General features: G+C 41.7%; 1 protein-coding gene across 1 annotated transcript; it reads right to left on the reverse strand.

Moving 5' to 3' along the window:
• Positions 1–1,217: 1,217 nt before the first annotated feature.
• Positions 1,218–18,970, reverse strand: SFT2D2 (SFT2 domain containing 2). Its single transcript, XM_079974609.1, has 9 exons — positions 18,724–18,970; positions 14,947–15,033; positions 13,017–13,102; positions 12,496–12,577; positions 10,492–10,527; positions 10,345–10,403; positions 9,136–9,165; positions 6,412–6,470; positions 1,218–4,608 (listed from the first exon to the last, which is right to left on the reverse strand). The coding sequence occupies exons 1-8, from the start codon at positions 18,784–18,786 to the stop codon at positions 6,431–6,433; spliced, it is 483 nt and encodes a 160-aa protein (XP_079830735.1). The 5' UTR covers positions 18,787–18,970; the 3' UTR covers positions 1,218–4,608; positions 6,412–6,430.
• Between the last annotated feature and the right edge of the window lie 607 nt (positions 18,971–19,577).

A 19,577-nucleotide genomic window follows, 5' to 3' on the forward strand; every position in this document is an offset into this window, starting at 1 on the left:
CACGACTGGGCCTAATGGTCAGGGGTCCCTTTACCTTTACCTTAGCCCCAAATAAGCTGTTTTTTTACCAAGTCAGACCACTGGTCCATCAAGATCGGCATGCCTCTACTTCACTGACTGGAAGTGAGTCTCTAAGGTTTCAGCCAGGACTCTCTTACCTTTCTGCCATTTGAACTAGTAATAATTCATTTCTTATACCCCGATCAACTGCCTTGGCTGCCTCACCCACGCTGGGAAGCTTCCAACAAAAATTAAACCCCCCCCCCAAAAAAAACCACACCACCCACAACCAAACAAACATCAAAAGCTTCATGAAATAATGATAAGAAAGCAAGCAAACATTATCTTCCATTCCATGTTCATTAAGAACCTTTCATATGTAAGGCTGTCCTTGGATCTGGTGTGGAAGGCACAATTAGTGCAGAATACAGTGGCCAGACTGCTCAAAGGTTACCAGCAACATGTTACTTTTTTGCTGAGAGCGCTGTGGTGGTTGCCCATGGACAACTTGGACCCAAATATCTGAAGGACCTCCTAATCTGGCAGAGGGCCTTCTCGGTAGTGGCACCCTCCTTTCAGATGTCAAGGAGATAAAGAATGACACAACCTTTAGAAGACATCTGAAGGTTGCCCTGTATCGGGAGGTTTTTAACACTTGATGTTTTTATTATGTTTTTAGATTTGCTGTTACAGATAGGTAGCCGTGTTGGTCTGCCATAGTCAAAACAAAATAAAAAAATTCCTTCCAGTAGCACCTTAAAGACCAACTAAGTTAGTTCTTGGTATGAGCTTTCGTGTGCATGCACACGAAAGCTCATACCAAGAACTAACTTAGTTGGTCTTTAAGGTGCTACTGGAAGGAATTTTTTTATTTTGTTTAGATTTGCTGTAAGCCACCCAGAGTGGCTGAGAAAACCCAACCAGATGGGCAGGGTATAAATAATAATAATAATAAATATTTATTTATATTAGTAGTAGTAGTAGTAGTGTTCACCAGCTCAATCTCTGATATCTTCTGATAGGGCACTTTTGCTGGTCACCCATGCCCCAGAGATTGGTAACTCATCCTTATCTGGGGCTGCACACTTAAAGTGAACTGTAAAAGACTGTAAGCAATTTCCTGTTCCCATTATGGTATGTGGCCAACACTATCAAATTTCAGCTTTCTTAAAATGTTTTGCAGTGCTAACTTTATTGAAAAATGATGTACACATGTGTTGAGAAACCAGCTTTATTACAGAAGAGATAGTGCAGTAAGAGTAGTACAAAGTAGTAGTTCTTTTCTTAAGGCAGAAAAAAAGACCAGCATATACAAAAGGTACAATACAAAAGCCAACAAGAAAAGTGTACAAAAATGGAACATCCATTCAAGCTTTTTAAAAAATCAAAACCTTATTACAAAAGTCTCCATTAATGCAGTCATATTGCATGGTGCAAGTAGGCACTTTTTTGTTTTCCAAAAAAGTACATCTTAAAGAAGCCACCTTATATTTAGTAGCTGAAAGGCCTTAAGCTATGACACTGACATATTTGTAATTAAGGCCAAGACTGGGTTCATCTAAAATAGTGTTGTAATAAGTGTGAACAAGCTACTGATTAATTTGAGAAAGTGACCATATACATCTAGGGACAAGAAGAATATGGAACGAAATCATTTCCATAATGTGAAAAAATGCTTTATGCCAGAACACAAAGGGTAACTATAGCAGAAATTTAAAATTCAGTATACAGATGATTTTAAGTTCCTGGGAAATAAAAATGTACAAAGATAGTGACAGCTATGTCTTACCACCATAATCCACATTTAGCAAAGGTCCCAGTAAATAAAAATCAATGTCATGATTTGAATATTTTTAACTACGTCCAATGTTATCAAGTGACTTAAAATTGGACTGAATTAGTTTAAAAAAGATATTCAAATCATGACAAATATTCAAATCACAACATTGATTTTAACATTTGAATAAAAACCCCAATCTTTAATATAAATGCAGCAGCAGTGTCAATATTAGAAAGGTACTCAAAGACAGATTTTAAATAGAAAAATTGCAACTAGAAAGTATCAGTACGAATATCTGAAATGCATTCCATAATTAAACATTGCAATATTTTAAGAGGAGCTGCTTTAGAAGAGATGCAGCATTGAGGGCTTATGTCTCTCAATGTGCTAAACACACAACTACTGATCCTACCCCTTTCCATACTGAAACCGAGTGCACTAATAATCCAAATTTAATAAATGGATTCCTGAAAAAATGAACTTTCTCCCGATAAAGTAAACCTATTATTACAGCAAGGAAACTTGACAAAACTGCTCAAGTTCTTCTTTTAAGATTTGTGAGTTCCAGCAGTACACTAGCATCGCACTTAACATCCGGACAAAAACCTACATTACCATTGTGCAGCATCTGCAATTGGGGGTGAAGACCCTCTAAATCAAGGAAGTTTTGAGAATTTTAAAGAATGCAAAAGCACCATTTTACCAGAGGCGACCATGGGGAAAATGTGAAACAAAGGTTCCAGCTTGTGATGTGCACATTGCCTTCTACACTTTGGGGAGGAGGAGGAACAGACCTACTGTCTGTCTCCAGCCTAAAAACGCTGGTAAGAAGATCAGAGCTGGTATTTTAAAAAGACCCAATAGGATTTATGACTCCCCTGTACAGAAAAACCAGACCCCCCAAACTCTGAGAAAAGTAGATGAAGGACAGAGTTGTCCCCTGCCACTTCTCAGCAATGACTTCCCTGTGCAAGTATTTCTCCAGTACTGAGCTACAAAGCCCAGATGCTGAAGGATCCCTGTCCCTTTTAAGAAAATTCTACCTGGCTCTTAGCTTACTGTAATGATGTGATGAGAAAAGCCACACCAGATGAAATTCTGCCTTCTGTGCAACAATAGCTGTCTTAGGGTATGACTGGCAACCCTGTGCCTTTTCGCCCTATGCCTATATGACTAATAAATCAAGGCTGCAATTTTCCACTTGCGCACTGTAAATTGGTAGACTACTCAAACCAAGAAATTTCACAGACTTTCATTTTTATAGCTTACTGACATCAGAGCTGCAGTTCTAGAATCTTAAAAAAATTTATAAAATCCTCATAAATACCTAATTTTGCAAATCTCTAAATGTGCTTGCTTGGCAGAGCTGCACAGTACAACTAAGCTTCCTAAAAACCCAGGTTATAAATAGTCAATAATATCCTATGAAAAAGCTATAGAGAAAGTTTTAGACAAGATTAGGGTGAATTCTGGTACTCCAGAGTTGTTCAAGGAAATTTCTGTGCTCAGATACACAAGTGCTAGTCTCTGCCCAATGATGGGAGAAAGCAGAATAGGAGGTATACTAGATTAAGATGGTCAGTCCCAAAAGCCACTACAGCAAAGATTTTGTTCAGTGGCTTTTTTCTTTTGCAAACAAACACCTGCAGCTTCAAGGTTTCCCAGAATGCTCTATTGACAATTCTAAGACACAAGCTTTAGGATAGCATTAAAAAAGGACAAATTACTCTCGAATAACTGTACAGTATTTCTTTGGAGGGGAGAATACCCTTCATTCCTTCTTACATGGAGACAAAAAAATCTAATGACACCAGTTCAAGAAGTGGAATGCAGCAAAGATTTCCAATGTTTAGGTGTTTGCTCCAATCATTACATGATCATGTCCTATTAGGAAGCCAGAGTGTCATGAACACAAGTCCCTCCAACTGAAAGCAATCATCAGCTAGGCAGACAATGTAAACAGAAATCAAAACAGCAAGATTAAATAGGGGAAAGGGAGTTTGAAAAATACAAGATTTTCCTCCTCTCCACAGTTGGGAGAGCTGTACAAAGCCATATTTTAGATGGATGTGGGTGGGAATCTAGCAAAACCGAAGCAGCAAGAGTGGCAAATAATTCATGAGGCAATGTTAGCACTAAGGCAGAGGTCTTGATGTTACTTCAGAGACCATAAAAAGTAGGCAGTAAACTGCTTGCAGAAATGGAAGGGCACTTGCTTGCTTTCATGATTCCCACTAGTATATTTGCTCATGCTGCTTCTGTTGCTGGTTGGACAATGAATCAATGTCTCGGTTATATTACAATAAGGAATCATGCTTGCTGTTCAATTAGAAGACAGCTCCTCTAAGTTCCCTTATACGATTGTAGGAGCCAAAAAGTACTTTGGGACCCAGAAATAAACTCTGAAAATCAATCTCTTTGCTATAAGGCCACAGTAGCCAATGTGTAAGCTGTTCTTTGGACCCTGTAAATTAAGAATGTGTGACTAGTAAATTTAAATCCCACCTACTTTGCAATTACCATAATATCATTTTCACCAGCAAAACAGCAATATCTGAAGTTGACAATATTGCACCAAACGCACACAACGGCTTAGCTAAGCGAGTGAAAGGAATGTTTTGTTGCTCTTTGGGCTTCTTATCACAAAACTCATTACCCTTGGGAGAATACTTTGTAGCTTTGTCCAGTGATTCACAGGTTCACTTAGCAAGATTAATAGCCTTGCCCCTAGGAAGGTGTGTTCAGATGCAAATGCCATACGACTGTGAAAACCTTCTAGTCCTCAAGGTCACATTTCAGTGTAATGAGATGGTGCTTATCTTGCTGGCCTGCACAAAAGCAATGAATTATATTTTGAAATAAGGATGACAGCTCTCAGTCAAAAGCCTTTACAACATTTACAACTTTACATCAGTCAGGTTGTATATTGTTTTCCTTTCCCAAAGCACAAGTCAAATTACAGTAAGACACTTTATAGCATGGGTAGGCAAACTAAGGCTTGGGGGCCGGATCAAGCCCAATTGCCTTCTAAATCCGGGAATGAGCACGTTTTTACATGAGTAGAATATGTCTTTTTATTTAAAATGTATCTCTGGGTTATTTGTGGGGCCTGCCAGGTGTTTTTACATGAGCAGAATGTGTGCTTTTATTTAAAACGCATCTCTGGGTTATTTGTGGGGCATAGGAATTTGTTCATTTTTTTCCAAAATATAGTCCGGCCCCCTCACAAGGTCTGAGGGACAGTGGACCGACTCCCTGCTGAAAAAGTTTGCTGACCCCTGCTTTATAGGTATACAGAGGCTTCTGCACACAGAGAGAAGTGCTTATGCCTCCTCTACATCACAGACCAGACTTTATCTGCAGTCCCAGCAAAACTGTGGGTTCTGTTTATGCACATCTCCAGACTGGAGCGAATATGTAGAAAAGCCTTTTAAAATTGACAAAATATATGCCTACTCATAATAATGGGTAATAAGACACGCCCCCCACTCCCCCAACTTCTGGAGCAGATTTTGAAGGTGTACAGTGGGCTGCAGAAGAGAGAAGGGGGAAGTTCCATTGCTCAAGTTGTACAAGTGGAACAGCAGTGTAGAATACAACCCAATATGGGCACCTAAAAGACCATCTCACAATTAATTTCTCTTTTTACAGTGTGACATCAGCAAAGAGCAAAAATTTGGGACCTCTCAGCAAATACAGATAATCATTAAGCTGCCTCACTTTATCCAGAAACAAGCTCCAATGAGTTAGACTGTTTAACACTGGAGCTCAAGTACTAATAGGCTGAATCTACACATAGCAAAGAAGAGATTCAGTTAAGTGCATTGTAAGCTTCATACAGTGGTGCCTCGTAAGACGAAAAGAATCCGTTCCGTGAGTCTCTTCGTCTTGCGGTTTTTTCGTCTTGCAAAGCAAGCCCATTAGCGGATTAACGGATTAGCGCTATTAGCGGCTCAGGGGCTTAGCGGATCAGCTGATAAGCGGCTTAGCGGATCAGCTGTTAAGCGGCTTAGCGGCTTAGCGGATCAGCTGATAAGCGGCTTAGCGGATCAGCTGTTAAGCGGCTTAGCGGATCAGCAGTTAAGCGGCTTAGCGGATCAGCTGTTAAGCGGCTTAGCGGATCAGCTGTTAAGCGGCTTAGTGGCTTAGCAAAAGGGGGGGGGAGGAAAAAAACCCCGCAGGAACTCGCAAGACATTTTCGTCTTGCGAAGCAAGCCCATAGGAAATTTGTTTTGCGAAGCACCTCCAAAATGGAAAACCCTTTCGTCTAGCGGGTTTTCTGTCTTGCGAGGCATTCGTCTTGCGGGGCACCACTGTACAGGAAAATCCCGTTGGCGAAAAATGGGCCTCCACAGCGCCATCTGGTGTCACAGTGTTATAACATGTATAAAACGCTTTACAAATGTAGTTGAGTCCTCAGTGTACAGGACAGTTTATATTTGTTTTATGGGTCTCTTTTGTAAGCTATCTTGAAAATCTAGATTTAAATACACATTTTCAAATAAAATAAAATAAAAAGCTAGCAATGTTTAGGTATGCTACTTAAGAGAATAGTCAGAGATTACTGCATTAAAAAGAAGGAGCTGGGGATATAACTATTTTACCACAATATTTCCCCCCGCAATACTTACCAAGTCGCTTGAGTCTCTGTTATGTGATACACACAGTGACACACTTCTTCACAGCATCCCTGCAAAAATAAAAACAAATACACTGTCCCCATAAGTATTTGAATAAGCTGCACAAATATTTAAAATGTATAAGCAATGACCCTTCACAGCAGCAGTGATTTTTGACAAACAGAATCATCTTAGCACTGCTGGGTAAAGTAACACCTGTAGTGGGACAGAAGCCATCCTCTCTACCGAATTGCAACTTCTCAAGCAGTTCAATTCTATTAATCCGAGTCTGAATAGAGACAATGGTTTCCTGTCCCACTATAGGTATGAAGGGTCACCATGCTCATTTTGCAAATGTTCTGCTCTAATTATATGGCCACTTCACTCAACAATGCTAAGGTGTTTTTTGTTATCACCAATCACTGCTGCTGTGAAGGGTCAAATTGCATACACAAGCTCTAATTCAACTGTCTCATAATGCATTTTTACCTTTTACATTCCACTGCCATTTAACCCTACCTTCTACATTAATCTTTTCCCTTTTCAGCAGTGGTGGTTAACCCACTCACTGTATATGGTGCTATCTGCCAATACAGTGGTACCTTGGTTCCCAAACAGCTTAGTTGTCAAACAAATCGGCTCCTGAATGCCGCAAACCTGGAAGCAAGTGTTCCAGTTTGCAAACATTTTTCAGAAGCTGAATGTCTGATGCAGCTTCCGATTGGGTGCAGGAAGGTCCTGCACCCACCCAATTGGAAGCTGCACCTTAGTTTTTGAACAGTTTTGGGAGTCAAACGGACTCCCAGAACGGATTAAGTTTGAGAACCAAGTTACCACTGTATACAGGTTTTGGGTGGCCTGCAGGGACTCAGCAACAATTCTGTGGCATCCAAGCCTATGTACAAGTGAGGATCACATTTCATCCGATGAAGCATATGCCATAATAAAAAACCTTAAATCTTTAAAGCACCACCAGACTTTGTTTTTTCTTGCAATAAAATAACATAGCTAAAAGGTAAAGGTAAAGGTACCCCTGCCCGTACGGGCCAGTCTTGACAGACTCTGGGGTTGTGCGCCCATCTCACTCAAGAGGCCAGGGGCCAGCGCTGTCCGGAGACACTTCCGGGTCACGTGGCCAGCGTGACATCGCTGCTCTGGCGAGCCAGAGCCGCACACGGAAACGCCGTTTACCTTCCCGCTGGTAAGCGGTCCCTATTTATCTACTTGCACCCGGAGGTGCTTTCGAACTGCTAGGTTGGCAGGCGCTGGGACCGAGCAGCGGGAGCGCACCCCGCTGCAGGGATTCGAACCGCCGACCTTTCGATCGGCAAGCCCTAGGCGCTGAGGCTTTAACCCACAGCGCCACCTGCGTCCCAGATGAAAACATTAGCAGGGTTTTAATCTCACTTGTAAGGTAACAAACACTATGGACAATATGGAGTGATGCAAAATATAGACTATGAAATAATATGCAGTTCTAAATGTTGGGAATAGGACCCATGGTGGGGTTAGAGGTGGGGAAGTCTCAAGATTCAGAGTAATCTCTACATATGGATATGCATTTGGGTTGTTATAGTGTTATATTTGTAAAATCAAATAAAAATGTTTTCAAAAAATAAAGGTGGACCTATGTAACTTGGGTGGGGAAAAAGCTGGTTAGCAAAGAATCTCAAGGTTGAAGGGCCGACCTGAATAATGTTTTTTAGAAGATGTCTGAAAACCAGCAGTGACAACTCCTGTTGAACCTCTACTGGCAAGGAGTTCCACAGGACAGGGCCTACTGCACTACAGGGCTCGGCCCCTGGTATGGGCCAGCTGAAACTCAGGGTTGTGCGGGACCACTAAAGGTAAAGGGACCCCTGACCATTAGGTCCAGTCATGACCGACTCTGGGGTTGCGGCGCTCATCTCACTTTACTGGCCGAGGGAGCCGGCATACAGCTTCCGGGTCATGTGGCCAGCATGACTAAGCTGCTTCTGGCGAACCAGAGCAGCGCACGGAAACGCCGTTTACCTTCCCGCCGGAGCGGTACCTATTTATCTACTTGCACTTCGTGCTTTCGAACTGCTAGGTTGGCAGGAGCAGGGACCGAGCAACGGGAGCTTACCCCGTCTCGGGGATTCAAACCGCCACCTGTCTGCAAATTGTTACAAAGACTTTCAACACAGATCTATGGGTAGTTTTGCCACAAACAAAAATATATAATGCTGCTACTCTCTGTTCCCACAAAACCAACATTTCCCATGAAAACTTGGTTCCACTCCTTAGCCCCTAAACTTTACTGTAACCAAAGTGAAATATGTATCTGAAATAACCTCACATTCTTTCCTTATTTGCTCCTGCCTCCACTTCCTCTGTTGTCTCTTTATATCAAATTATATATTTTAAGCCCTCAGGGCAGGAGCCTACCCTCTTGTACTTTCTCAAGTACAGTAATGGCACTATATAAACAATCTAAATAATAAATATTTGTTTGTGATTTATTAATCATAAAACACATTTCACAAGAGTGCTGAGCTTTCTATATTTTCAATCACGCAGCGCTATTTCAACCCTACGAGTGAAATATTTCACCTCCTCTATTCAATCATTCCACCAAGCAAGTAATCTCGAGAATACAGAGAAGAATGCATTAAAGGGAGATCAATTTTTCCAGCCATCCACATCACAAAAGAAATTCCCCTTTTATGTTTTTTGACCTGGGTAGCTCCTGAATCAAATGGAAGTCAAGATTACCTTGCATATGGTATGAAGGAAATGCTGTACCTAGAAGAGAGAGAAAACAAACACATGTATTAGGAAGAACAGGTGCATACACACACACACTCCCCCACAGAGTGTCAATGGCAAGTCTGCATAACACATGACCCAAGCCAAGGGTAGTCTACCACATATTGTGGCTTGATAAGTGACTGACAAATTAAAACTAGCATTTGCTTTCCAGTTTAGTTTTCCAACTATCCATGTCAGGATCAGTTTCCATCACCTCTCCCATCATTTCCACATGAAGTAGAGTCTCCTTCCGGGAGAAAGGTAGAATATAAGCTCATTTTCTCATTGTTAGCAACATCTGCGCACATGGAGACCACTTGTGAAAGAGGAAAGTGGCCAAATGTGGAAGATCAACAGAAGTTGACAATAGTTCAGCCGGGCCTTGGTGACTCTTGCTTTAAGGTAACTAACTAGACTTTCATAAGAAACTTCCTGTCCAAATGGAATCCCCAACGGCAATTGGTTGAAAAATTTTTAGGAGGCGGTGTATTTATGGACATTGGGCTCCATTATTGCAGTCTTTTTATAAAGATATGTGACAGAGAGGGTGAGGAAAGAAACCTCTCCTGTTATACATATACACAAACCTATTGCTATTAATAAATCTAAAATAATAATAATAATAACAATAATAATAATAATAATATCGATCTCTAAAGCACCTAAAATTTTCAAAGCACTGTACATATATTAAAACTAGGGGATAGCCAGTTCTACTCAGTGTGCTCAGCATCCCCCCACCCCTCTTTATTTCAGTTTTTCCCTCCCCAGGACCACATTTCCCCCTGCCTGCCTCAATTTCTGCTCAGGACAACCTCACCATGCCTCTGTTTCATTAGACCTGCCAAAGAAGCCTCCCACAGTGCCAGGGAGAAAGACAAGGAGGGAGAAGAAGCCACCACCACCCCAGCAGGAAGGTGGAGCCTTCCTCTGCTGTTCTCCTCCGCCCACTCAGGTGACCCATCCAGGCTCTGAGGTGGATTCCTGCAAGGGCCAGTTTTCAAATCTCCGTTCAGTCAGTGTGCTCACCAACAGCTCAGGCTGCCTTCACAATGTTGGAGTGATAGACGAGTATAATTTTAAAATATTATATACACACACACACACTAAATGAAGACAGTTCCTGCCTGTAAGCTCACAATCCAAAAGACATAAAGGGGGTGCATTACTTACCATGCTAAGGCGAAGAACTGCAAAATGCAGAAGATGAGGGCAAGTCCCTTATTGTGCCACTGAAAGAGGAAGAAATCATCATAAATCAAGCAAAGAAAATGTCATTAAATTTATATGCATAGTTACATCGGAGATTCAAGTACTTACCCAAAAAGCTGCGCAAAGAGTTAATATGAGGCATAACTAAAAGAGAGGAGAAACAATCTTAAAATAAGCAAAACATTAAAACTGTAACTGAAGATGAACAGGGTTTTTTGGGTTTTTTAGCACTGGACTACAGTGCCAGGCTGCAATCCTAAGCATACTTAAGTGGGAATATTTTTCTTCTTTTTAATCGTCTGGTTTAATTCATCTCTGTGCTAGAAATTGTCAGACTGCATGTTTTATGTTATTGTTATTTTATCATACTGTATTTTATCTTTTTATGTTTATCAGTCACCTGGAGAACACAAATACTGGAAGGCCTTATACTGAGTTAATTATTAGCAACAGTCCCACTGAACTGAAGTGAAACTTACTTTTGAGCAGACATGAATAGGATTGCACTGTCAGTCTGAACATCTGACCCAATAGTACTGAAGTAAAAGGTAAAGGTACCCCTGTCCGTACGGGCCAGTCGTGTCCGACTCTAGGGTTGTGCGCCCATCTCACTTAAGAGGCCGGGGGCCAGCGCTGTCCAGAGACACTTCCGGGTCACATGGCCAGCGTGACGAAGCTGCAGCTGGCGAGCCAGCACCAGCGCAGCACACGGAAACGCTGTTTACCTTCCCGCTATAACGCGGTACCTATTTATCTACTTGCACTTAAGGGTGCTTTCGAACTGCTAGGTGGGCAGGAGCTGGGACCGAACGACGGGAGCTCACCCTGCTGCGGGGATTCAAACCGCTGACCATGTGATCGGCAAGCCCTAGGCACTGAGGTTTTACCCACAGCGCCACCCGCGTCCCATAGTACTGAAGTACACTACAGCTAATTTAAAGTAACCCAAGGATCAGCAATAGATGAGTGACCTATGCATTTTGGATTTTCCAGGGAATTATGGCAACACTTTTGCCCCTACCTCATGAAGAAAGGACCTGGTTTCAGCAATATACCAATAAGGACACCCCAAGTGTATCAGGTTGGGGTGTCTTTTTTGGTACAGAACTTCCTAATTAAATACTCCACTTAATTAGCAGGTTATGCACCAATAAGGACACCCCCACACTATATAGTTGCAATGAATCAGAGGTCAATAAAAGCCCTAAGAATATGTCCAATATATTTGTCAAACTATTTCCAGTATATTATCCCAGCACAAATAAAAAAAAAGACAAAGCCCCCATCTCAAACATAGTAGCAGTCGTAACTAAGAAACATCAGTCCAGTTCCGAAGGAGCAGTCTAAAGATACACATTTGCCATGACAGCTAAATGGGATCATTAGATACACAGGCACAATAGCCCTCCAGGTACAAGGTGCTGGGGACATACGGGAATACAAATCATTTATTTATTAGCCTTCCTATAAATAAATGCACATAATAAAGCGCTACAAAAGGCCCACATGCCCATTACAACGTAAGCTATATTAAGAAGAACCAACAGAACAATCCTAGCACAGTTAACAAACCATGGGGAACCTTCTTCAATCCAAGACCATGTAGCCTGTGGTGTGTGAGCCCAGAGGCAAAAATGAATGGAATATTCAATATAAATGTTAGCTTTCTACAGTAGGCTAGTTTCCACACACAGTCACACACCATCATCCAGCCAGGTGACCATGAGACATTACCAGAGTTCAAGACAGAAACATTTGTAATGCAATTTTTTTTTTGGGGGGGGGGTGGCCTAGGGAGACTTGTGAGGGCCAGGTAGAGAGGGCTTGAGGTTCCCCACACCTCCCTTAACTGCTCCTTCGGTTCATGAGACTTGAACTTACAATTTTTTATTATTATTTTACAAGAAACACATGCTGGAAATTCTGCCCCTTTGTTTTGCATCACTTGTTTTCTGACTTGTTTTCCGACTACTGATATTTTACCACAAGGTACTTTTATGTGCTACTTTTGCTTGTATTTTAAAATTTAGCAAATTCCCTTAAAAAAAGCATTAACACCGATAGCCTTCTCAATTCAAATACAAGTTAAAACAGAAAAGTTTTGTTACTTACAAGCATAACAGATGTAGCTATCAAACGAGTGGGTTCAAACATTCTTTTCAACTGATTCATCGGGCCCATAAGAAAGACAGTGCTATAAGAAAAAATTATTTAACCCATCTGCTAAGAGCAAAACACACAAATGCACATTATACAAGCGTAAACTGCTACCATTACTGCATTGTAGGAATCATAAACAGACCATACTTTAACCTCAAAGATACTATAATCACATAGTATAACTCATAAGAGAAAATTAGTGAACACGCTATTGGAAAACAAGTAGTAAAATCATATAGTATTAAAAGCAATACAGAAGTCATGCCAACAGAGTTAAACTGTTTCGCTGAACCCCAATCATAAACATGAGACAGGGAATAAGAGTTGAGAGGGATACAATCAAAATATTTCGATTGTAAAATATTTTGATGGTAAAATGGAGAAAGATTATATATTTCAAGAATGAAGTGCTTAGTTCATTCACCTATTTGATATTCTGAGCAAGCCTACTAATTCAAGGAAAAGAAGATTACCTTCCAAGAGACGCGACATTCCCCAGTGTGTAAAATACTGCAAACAAGATTAGCCCTTTCCTGGGAACCCATAGCAGACAAGTACCCTGGAAAGACAGACAAAAGAAGGAACATACACCGTCACTGTAAGGAAAAAAAGTCTGTAAAAACAATTATCTGTAGAGAAAATACGTATTTTGATTGCTCTCATTCATCATCACATAAAATGTGTTGCCTTAAGTTTTCTTTTGTCAAAGCCTATTTTAAAAATAGCATATGTTACTATTATTTTACTTTCATGAAAAATCCTCTTAATATTTCATCTAAAAGCAATAATATTTCAATTTTAGATTTCATCAAGCTGGGAGTCATGCAACATGATCCCAAGTTGCTTTCTGTAGTGGCTTTGTATTGATCAGATGTATGTGCTGTTGTTTTAAACTGTGTATACACACTTATATATGCACATCTATATATATGTGTAACTGTTTTGTGTATATTTTTAGTATCCTGCAATAGTGGGGAGCAAGACAATCAACTGAATCAGCATTCAATCAGTCTGTCCTTGGTATTCTGAACACTTAAGTAAGCCAGGCTCACCACACTGGGAAAACAAGAAGTGCAGGCTGCATGTACCCAGTATCATGAAGGTTAGGTGTGTTAGCCAAGGCGATGACTGAATACAAGTTTATGACTTGCCCATCAAGAAGGATTTGATATCCCAAGTATGAATGAAAAAGATCAAATCACTGGCTTATTGTCGGTTGCTTGAAAGTATCACTAAAGCATCAAACACGTCAAATTTACACAAAGGATATTAGAGAGATTATTGCTATTAGTCTTTCCAGTCTTAGAATTTATGATGGTTTGGGCTGTATTTTCTCTCTGAACAACAAGCTTCTCATGACACTGCAGAAAACTTGCAAACAATATTCCACATCAAATTACCGTATTTTTCGCCCTATAGGCCGCACTTTTCCCCCTAAAAAATGAAGGGGAAATGTGTGTGCATCCTATGGGGCGAATGCAGGCTTTCGCGGAAGCCTGGAGAGCGAGAGGGGTCGGTGCACACCGACCCCTCTCGCTCTCCAGGCTTCAGGAAGCTATCCACAAGCCTTGCAAGCCCGGCAGGAGTTCCCGCGGGCTCGCAAGGCTTGCGGGCAGCAGCCTGCAGCCCACAAGCTCGGGGGACAGCGGGGAGGTGGAGCGCCGCCATCCCGCTGTTCCCCGACCTGGTTTGGAGGCTGGCGCTGGGGAGAAGCGCACTCGGGGGACAACGGGGAGGCGCAGCGCCGCCCTTCCGCTGTTCCCCGACCTGGTTTGGATTCCCCGACCTGGTTTTGGGGGGGAAATAAAGGAAATTTTTTCCCCTTTATTCCCCCCCCCCCAAAAAAAAACTAGGTGCGTCCTATGGGCCGGTGCGCCCTATGGGACAAAAAATACGGTACATTTAGGTTGCAAAATTTACAAGCTGGCATCTAATGATGCAGAATGGATTTCTGCTTGTACAACTTGTAGGACTTCCCTTTGCTTTTCTCCCTCTTTTGCACCCCTAAAATCCTCCTCAGAAGGTCCTTCAACCCTCCAGAGAAAATTTGGACAACTCATAGGGGTTGCAGGAGAAAGAAGAGGAAGTATGCCCGCACAAAATTGGTGTCACCCGTGAACATTTACATTGGAGTAAACCCTACTAATCTACAGTAGGACTTTTTCCACAGCAAGCATGTAAAAGATTGCACTCAACTGATGTGAAAATAAAAGGGGATAGATCAGTCACCGTGATTACTCTTCATGGAGTCAAAACTTTTATATTCCTTTAGCAATGATGGAGCTGAGTGCAATACTGAGCAGCTGGGGGGGAAATGGTTGCCTTGCACTGTGGAAGATATTATACAAGAAATCCAAACTTTATCCAACAAAAGGTGATGAGGTGGGGAAGGAAAGCTCTTACCAGAATGGAACACAGAACGCCAATAGCAAAACAAGCTATAAAGCCTTTCAGTCTCGTACTCCAGCTTAAGGAAGATGCATCAATCACCTGGAAATAATTTTTTTTTAAGAGAGAGTCTTATTAAAATTGTAGTGCCAAGGTTTTAAAAAGGCATGCATCAATATACAGCCAGTTGCTTTCATTTCCTTCCAGCAGCTTCACTACACAAGAAAACTTAAAAACATGCTTCTAACATCTTTGTGAAAAGTGCCTCGTCTTATTTGTTCTATGAACAGCTATCATTTCCTCAATGTTAATATAAGGCAATATTCAATTTTCTTCTTCTTCGACAACAGCTTCTATTAATCATCACTCAAGGAAACTTTGAGCTTATTCCTTTCACATGTTCACAGAAAGCAGCTACATTTCCCTGGCCATTAGCATTATTTCTATTCTAATATTAAAAACAAAGAGTGTATTGAATCCATTTCAACTGTTTCGCATAGTCAAAGTTTCGTGCCAAGTTTCTCCAAAGAGGATTCCATTTTAAAAAAAATACTAGAAAAAAATCCAACTTTTATAACAAATGTATTCAGATAGTTGTATTACCGTATGTCTGATTCTACTCTACTAATTCTTTCTTATGACATGGTATAGTTTTGAAAATACTATAAAGTTTCTATCAGCTATCGGAGTATAAATATTTTGTAAGCAAGGGCATTCCTGTAATAAAAGCAGATTTGGATCATTTTAGTCATTGTTATAAAATCCAAGAATAGCAAAACCATTTAGTTTTTTAATCTATATAACATCAGCCAATTAATATGCAGTTGTCTGAAATCCAAGCAGCTAAAACATGGAAACAAAAACCTGAGATCAAAAGCATTTTAGGCACATCCAAAGTGATCACTCTCACCAGACACTTTGAATTACCTTTTTTTAAAAAATGAAATGAAATGAAAAATAGTTTGGCCATATTTAACGCAGCATTGGATGGGCTGTTAATTTCACAAGTGATTTCACATCTGGGCATCAAAAGCCTCATTGGAATGCCTAACTAGTGGAGTAGTTCTTTGGATCCTGGCTAAAAGAATTAATTTATACCATAGAAGAAAAATGCAAAAAAAAAAAAAAAAAGGTGGGGGAGGCACAGAATGATAAGCAAGCAGAATTTAAAGCATGCTATCAAGTAGAATGGAACTGATCCTATGTTTCCAAAATATTTTGTTGTATTTGTATTTATTTGTATATTTTGCAACAAATTATTTTGTTCAAAATTATTGTATTTTGGTAATAAATTGATGGAAAAAGCAAACTAAATTTAAACTAAGATCATCCTGGGACATAAATAAAGATTATCATACCCAACATGTCTAGAGCATTTTCAAGTGTTCAAAGAGCTTCAGTTATCTAGTTGCAATCCTTACAAAAACCCTGTAAGTTACATGAGTGTTATTATCCATCAGATTGCAAACGGAGATGAGGACTGAGGCTGAGCAAAGGGCTTGCCTAAGGCTACTTGGTGAGTTCATGGCAGAGCAGAGATGAAAACCCAGGACTACCTGATATGGAGCAAAATCTCTTAGCAGCCAGACTACATCAATGTTAACTTAGATACTTCCAGATGCAAACTTCAAGGTTGCTGGTTTCCTGCAGGGATGTTGTGTTTTCCCAGCCCAGATGTGTTTATTAACAAGGGCATTCAGAGGTGAACTCCTTGCTGCTGAAACTACAGCATAGCACTGTGGTTGTGCAAGTGTCATAGGTATATCACTAGTGATAATGACAACTCTCTCCACAAACAAACATGATAAGCCTCATCTTGTGAACTTTGTATTACTGATCTCCTGAAGCACTTATGCAATGCCCTTTAAAAATAAAATAAAATGCAGTACAACTACCCAACTTTTCTAACCATTTACATTACTTTTAAAGTCACTTTGAATTTTAAAAGACTCCCTTACTCTTGATATGCTCTAACACCGACAAAAAAAAAGGTAATTACCCGTATTTTTCGCTCTATAACACGCACCCGACCATTACACGCACGTAGTTTTTAGAGGAGGAAAATCCGTAGGAATGCCACCTGTAGGCATTCCCTCCATAACACGCACAGACATTTGCCCTTACTTTCTAGGAGGAAAAAAGTGAGTGTTATGGTGCAAAAAATACGGTAAGTACTCATCAAGCTGTTTACCAAACAAACAGGGCACACAAGAAATATGCCTATCCTATCTCCCTACAGCAAGATTAGTCCTGTTAAACTGGGAATAGAATATCATGCTACATCTGCCAAGCTAGAGTAAAAAGCACAAGTAGCGGCAAGGATAAAAACCACAGAGGATCCAATAATTTTTCACCGCTCATTCCACCATTTTAAAAGCCCCCCCCCACCCAATTAAGCCTACATTTATTGTGTTGAATTACTTTGGGGAACCAGTTGATGCCAAGGGTTGCATTCTGAGCTGACTTTGTGCTAGCAGAATGCACTTCCATTTATGCAAGAAATGGCACCTTTGCTGGAAGAAAATGCTGTCCATAGTTTTTTCTTTCTAGCCCCCTATCACAGTTACACAGCAAAACCAAAACAGGTTTTACTTATGGACTTCACCAATCTGTATTGATTTAATCTGCATTAAGTGGTCAACTAAAGCTTGCAGGCTAAGTTTTAGAACATACCAAACAATCACAAAGATACACCTTGAGACAGTGATGTTTCGCTTTCCATCTCCTTACGTTTTGCAAGTTCTACCCAGGGTGCCTATAGTATGTAAACAATTATGACACAGCTTCCCTTTGGCCTTTGTCCCTTGAGCACAAAAGCATACAGTACAAGAAGTGCCCTTCCGTAGCCTAGGATCATGTTCTCACAGTGGCCAACCAGATGTGCAATATTAACACACTAGCACTCTTCAGCTCCTGCTCTCTAGCAACTGGTATTCAGAGGCACACTGGGTGTGATACTAGAGTAAATATATAGCTGTCATGATAAGCAGCCATTCAGTCTGTTCTGTATTTTTCACTCTTCCTTCAGTATGTCGAAAGAAATGCATTTAAGCCAAGTGATCTGTTGAAAGACAAACCCGCGAAACCAATTTACGACTCTTTGGTCGGATGCATAAACCCCAAATTAATTTCTCTAGAACCGCCCTAACCTGGGTGGACTCTGCGTGCCTTTTCAGCACCTGCTGAATTACAAGCAAGGTGTGGGTTCGAGTTCAGTTCAGCAACAGCTAAGTACCAAAAGGGGAGACAGCATTTTTTTTTCCTTGGGTCAAATGAAGTGGGGCGAAGAGAGCTTTGAGCAGTACTGAGCGTGTACATTGTACACAGGATGAGAGCTTGGGTCGTGGGGTTTTTTTTCCTGGAGCTTGTGACGTCAGATCCCAAACACCTGGGCGGGCAGGAAGGCAGCAATTAAACGAGCAGCATCAACACGCACTTTGGCCAAGAGAGGGGAGAGAGAGCTGGGCGCTAGGAAGGGTCTCTCACGGCGCAGTTGAAGGCTCAGAAAGCCCCCCTGGCACGGGGGGAGGTTATAGGCGCCCTTCCTTTATGGGGTGGGGGAGGGAAATAGCAGGTAGCTGAGGAAAGGTGCGGGGAGGAGAGGGATGGAAGGGCCCCAAAAAGGCCAAGCAACAACGACGGCCTCAGCTGCTCCCCTGAAATTGGTGAGGGGGGGCTAAGCGCCTTAGGGGTGCGGAGAAGGAACTGGGAAGCTGCTGAGGCAGACCGGGCGACAAAGCCAAGGAAAGAGCCTCCTTCACCCCACACTCCGCCCCCCCCCCCGGGGTTTACCTCCGCCAGTGGCCCCGGCTCCTCGGCGTCCTTCCCGTTGAGAACCCGCTTCAGCTTGTCCATGACACTTGTCGCCCCTCGCCAGCTCCACTTCCCGACGCGGCTGCCTCCACTTCGCCGCCCAAGCCCTTCGGAGACTACAACTCCCAGCAATCGAGGAAGGCCGGGGCTCGCCTAGCTTTCCCTCAGCGCCTGGAGCAGTGCATTCTGGGATATGTAGTCGAGGGGGGGACGCTTCCTCGCACCTGCGCGTTGCAGAGCTCTTTGGACTACGCCTCCGATCCTTTGTGGCAACCGAGTTTATGTCCAGTAGTAGGCGGGTTGCGCCGGTGTTTTTTTTCCGCAGAGAGTAGCAAGCTTTTCCCCGCCCCCCTTTCCTCCTTCTCTATGCTGATGGCTGTTATTTACTAAATTTGTATAGCGCCCCTCACGCGAAGATCTCAGGGCCGTTCACAACATAATAATGCAAGATGAGAACACGAAATACATGAAACAAAAACCAGTGACCTCCCTTCCCACAAACACATTTAAAAGGCCTTAGAATGTTAATCAGCCAAAGATATGTCAAAATGCTTTTGACTGGTGCATAAAGATATGTAATGAAGACACCTTCCTGAGGATAGCATCCCATAAACGAAAGACACAGCAGAAAAGGCCAGTTCGTGTTTTGCCACCCTCCAGACCTCTCTTGGTTTGAAGATGTTGTGTCTTCCTAAATAACTGGCAGGGCACATTGATTAGTATTCCTGTTTTGCACACTGACTGGGAAATAGCAGCTTAAGCAGGCTAAGGGAGAGATGGAACCCAGATTCACAACTCATGGTGATCAGGTGCAATCCTAGCATTGCTTTTAA

Source organism: Podarcis cretensis, assembly GCF_951804945.1.
Source record: "Podarcis cretensis genome assembly, chromosome: 4".
NCBI lineage: Eukaryota > Metazoa > Chordata > Lepidosauria > Squamata > Lacertidae > Podarcis > Podarcis cretensis.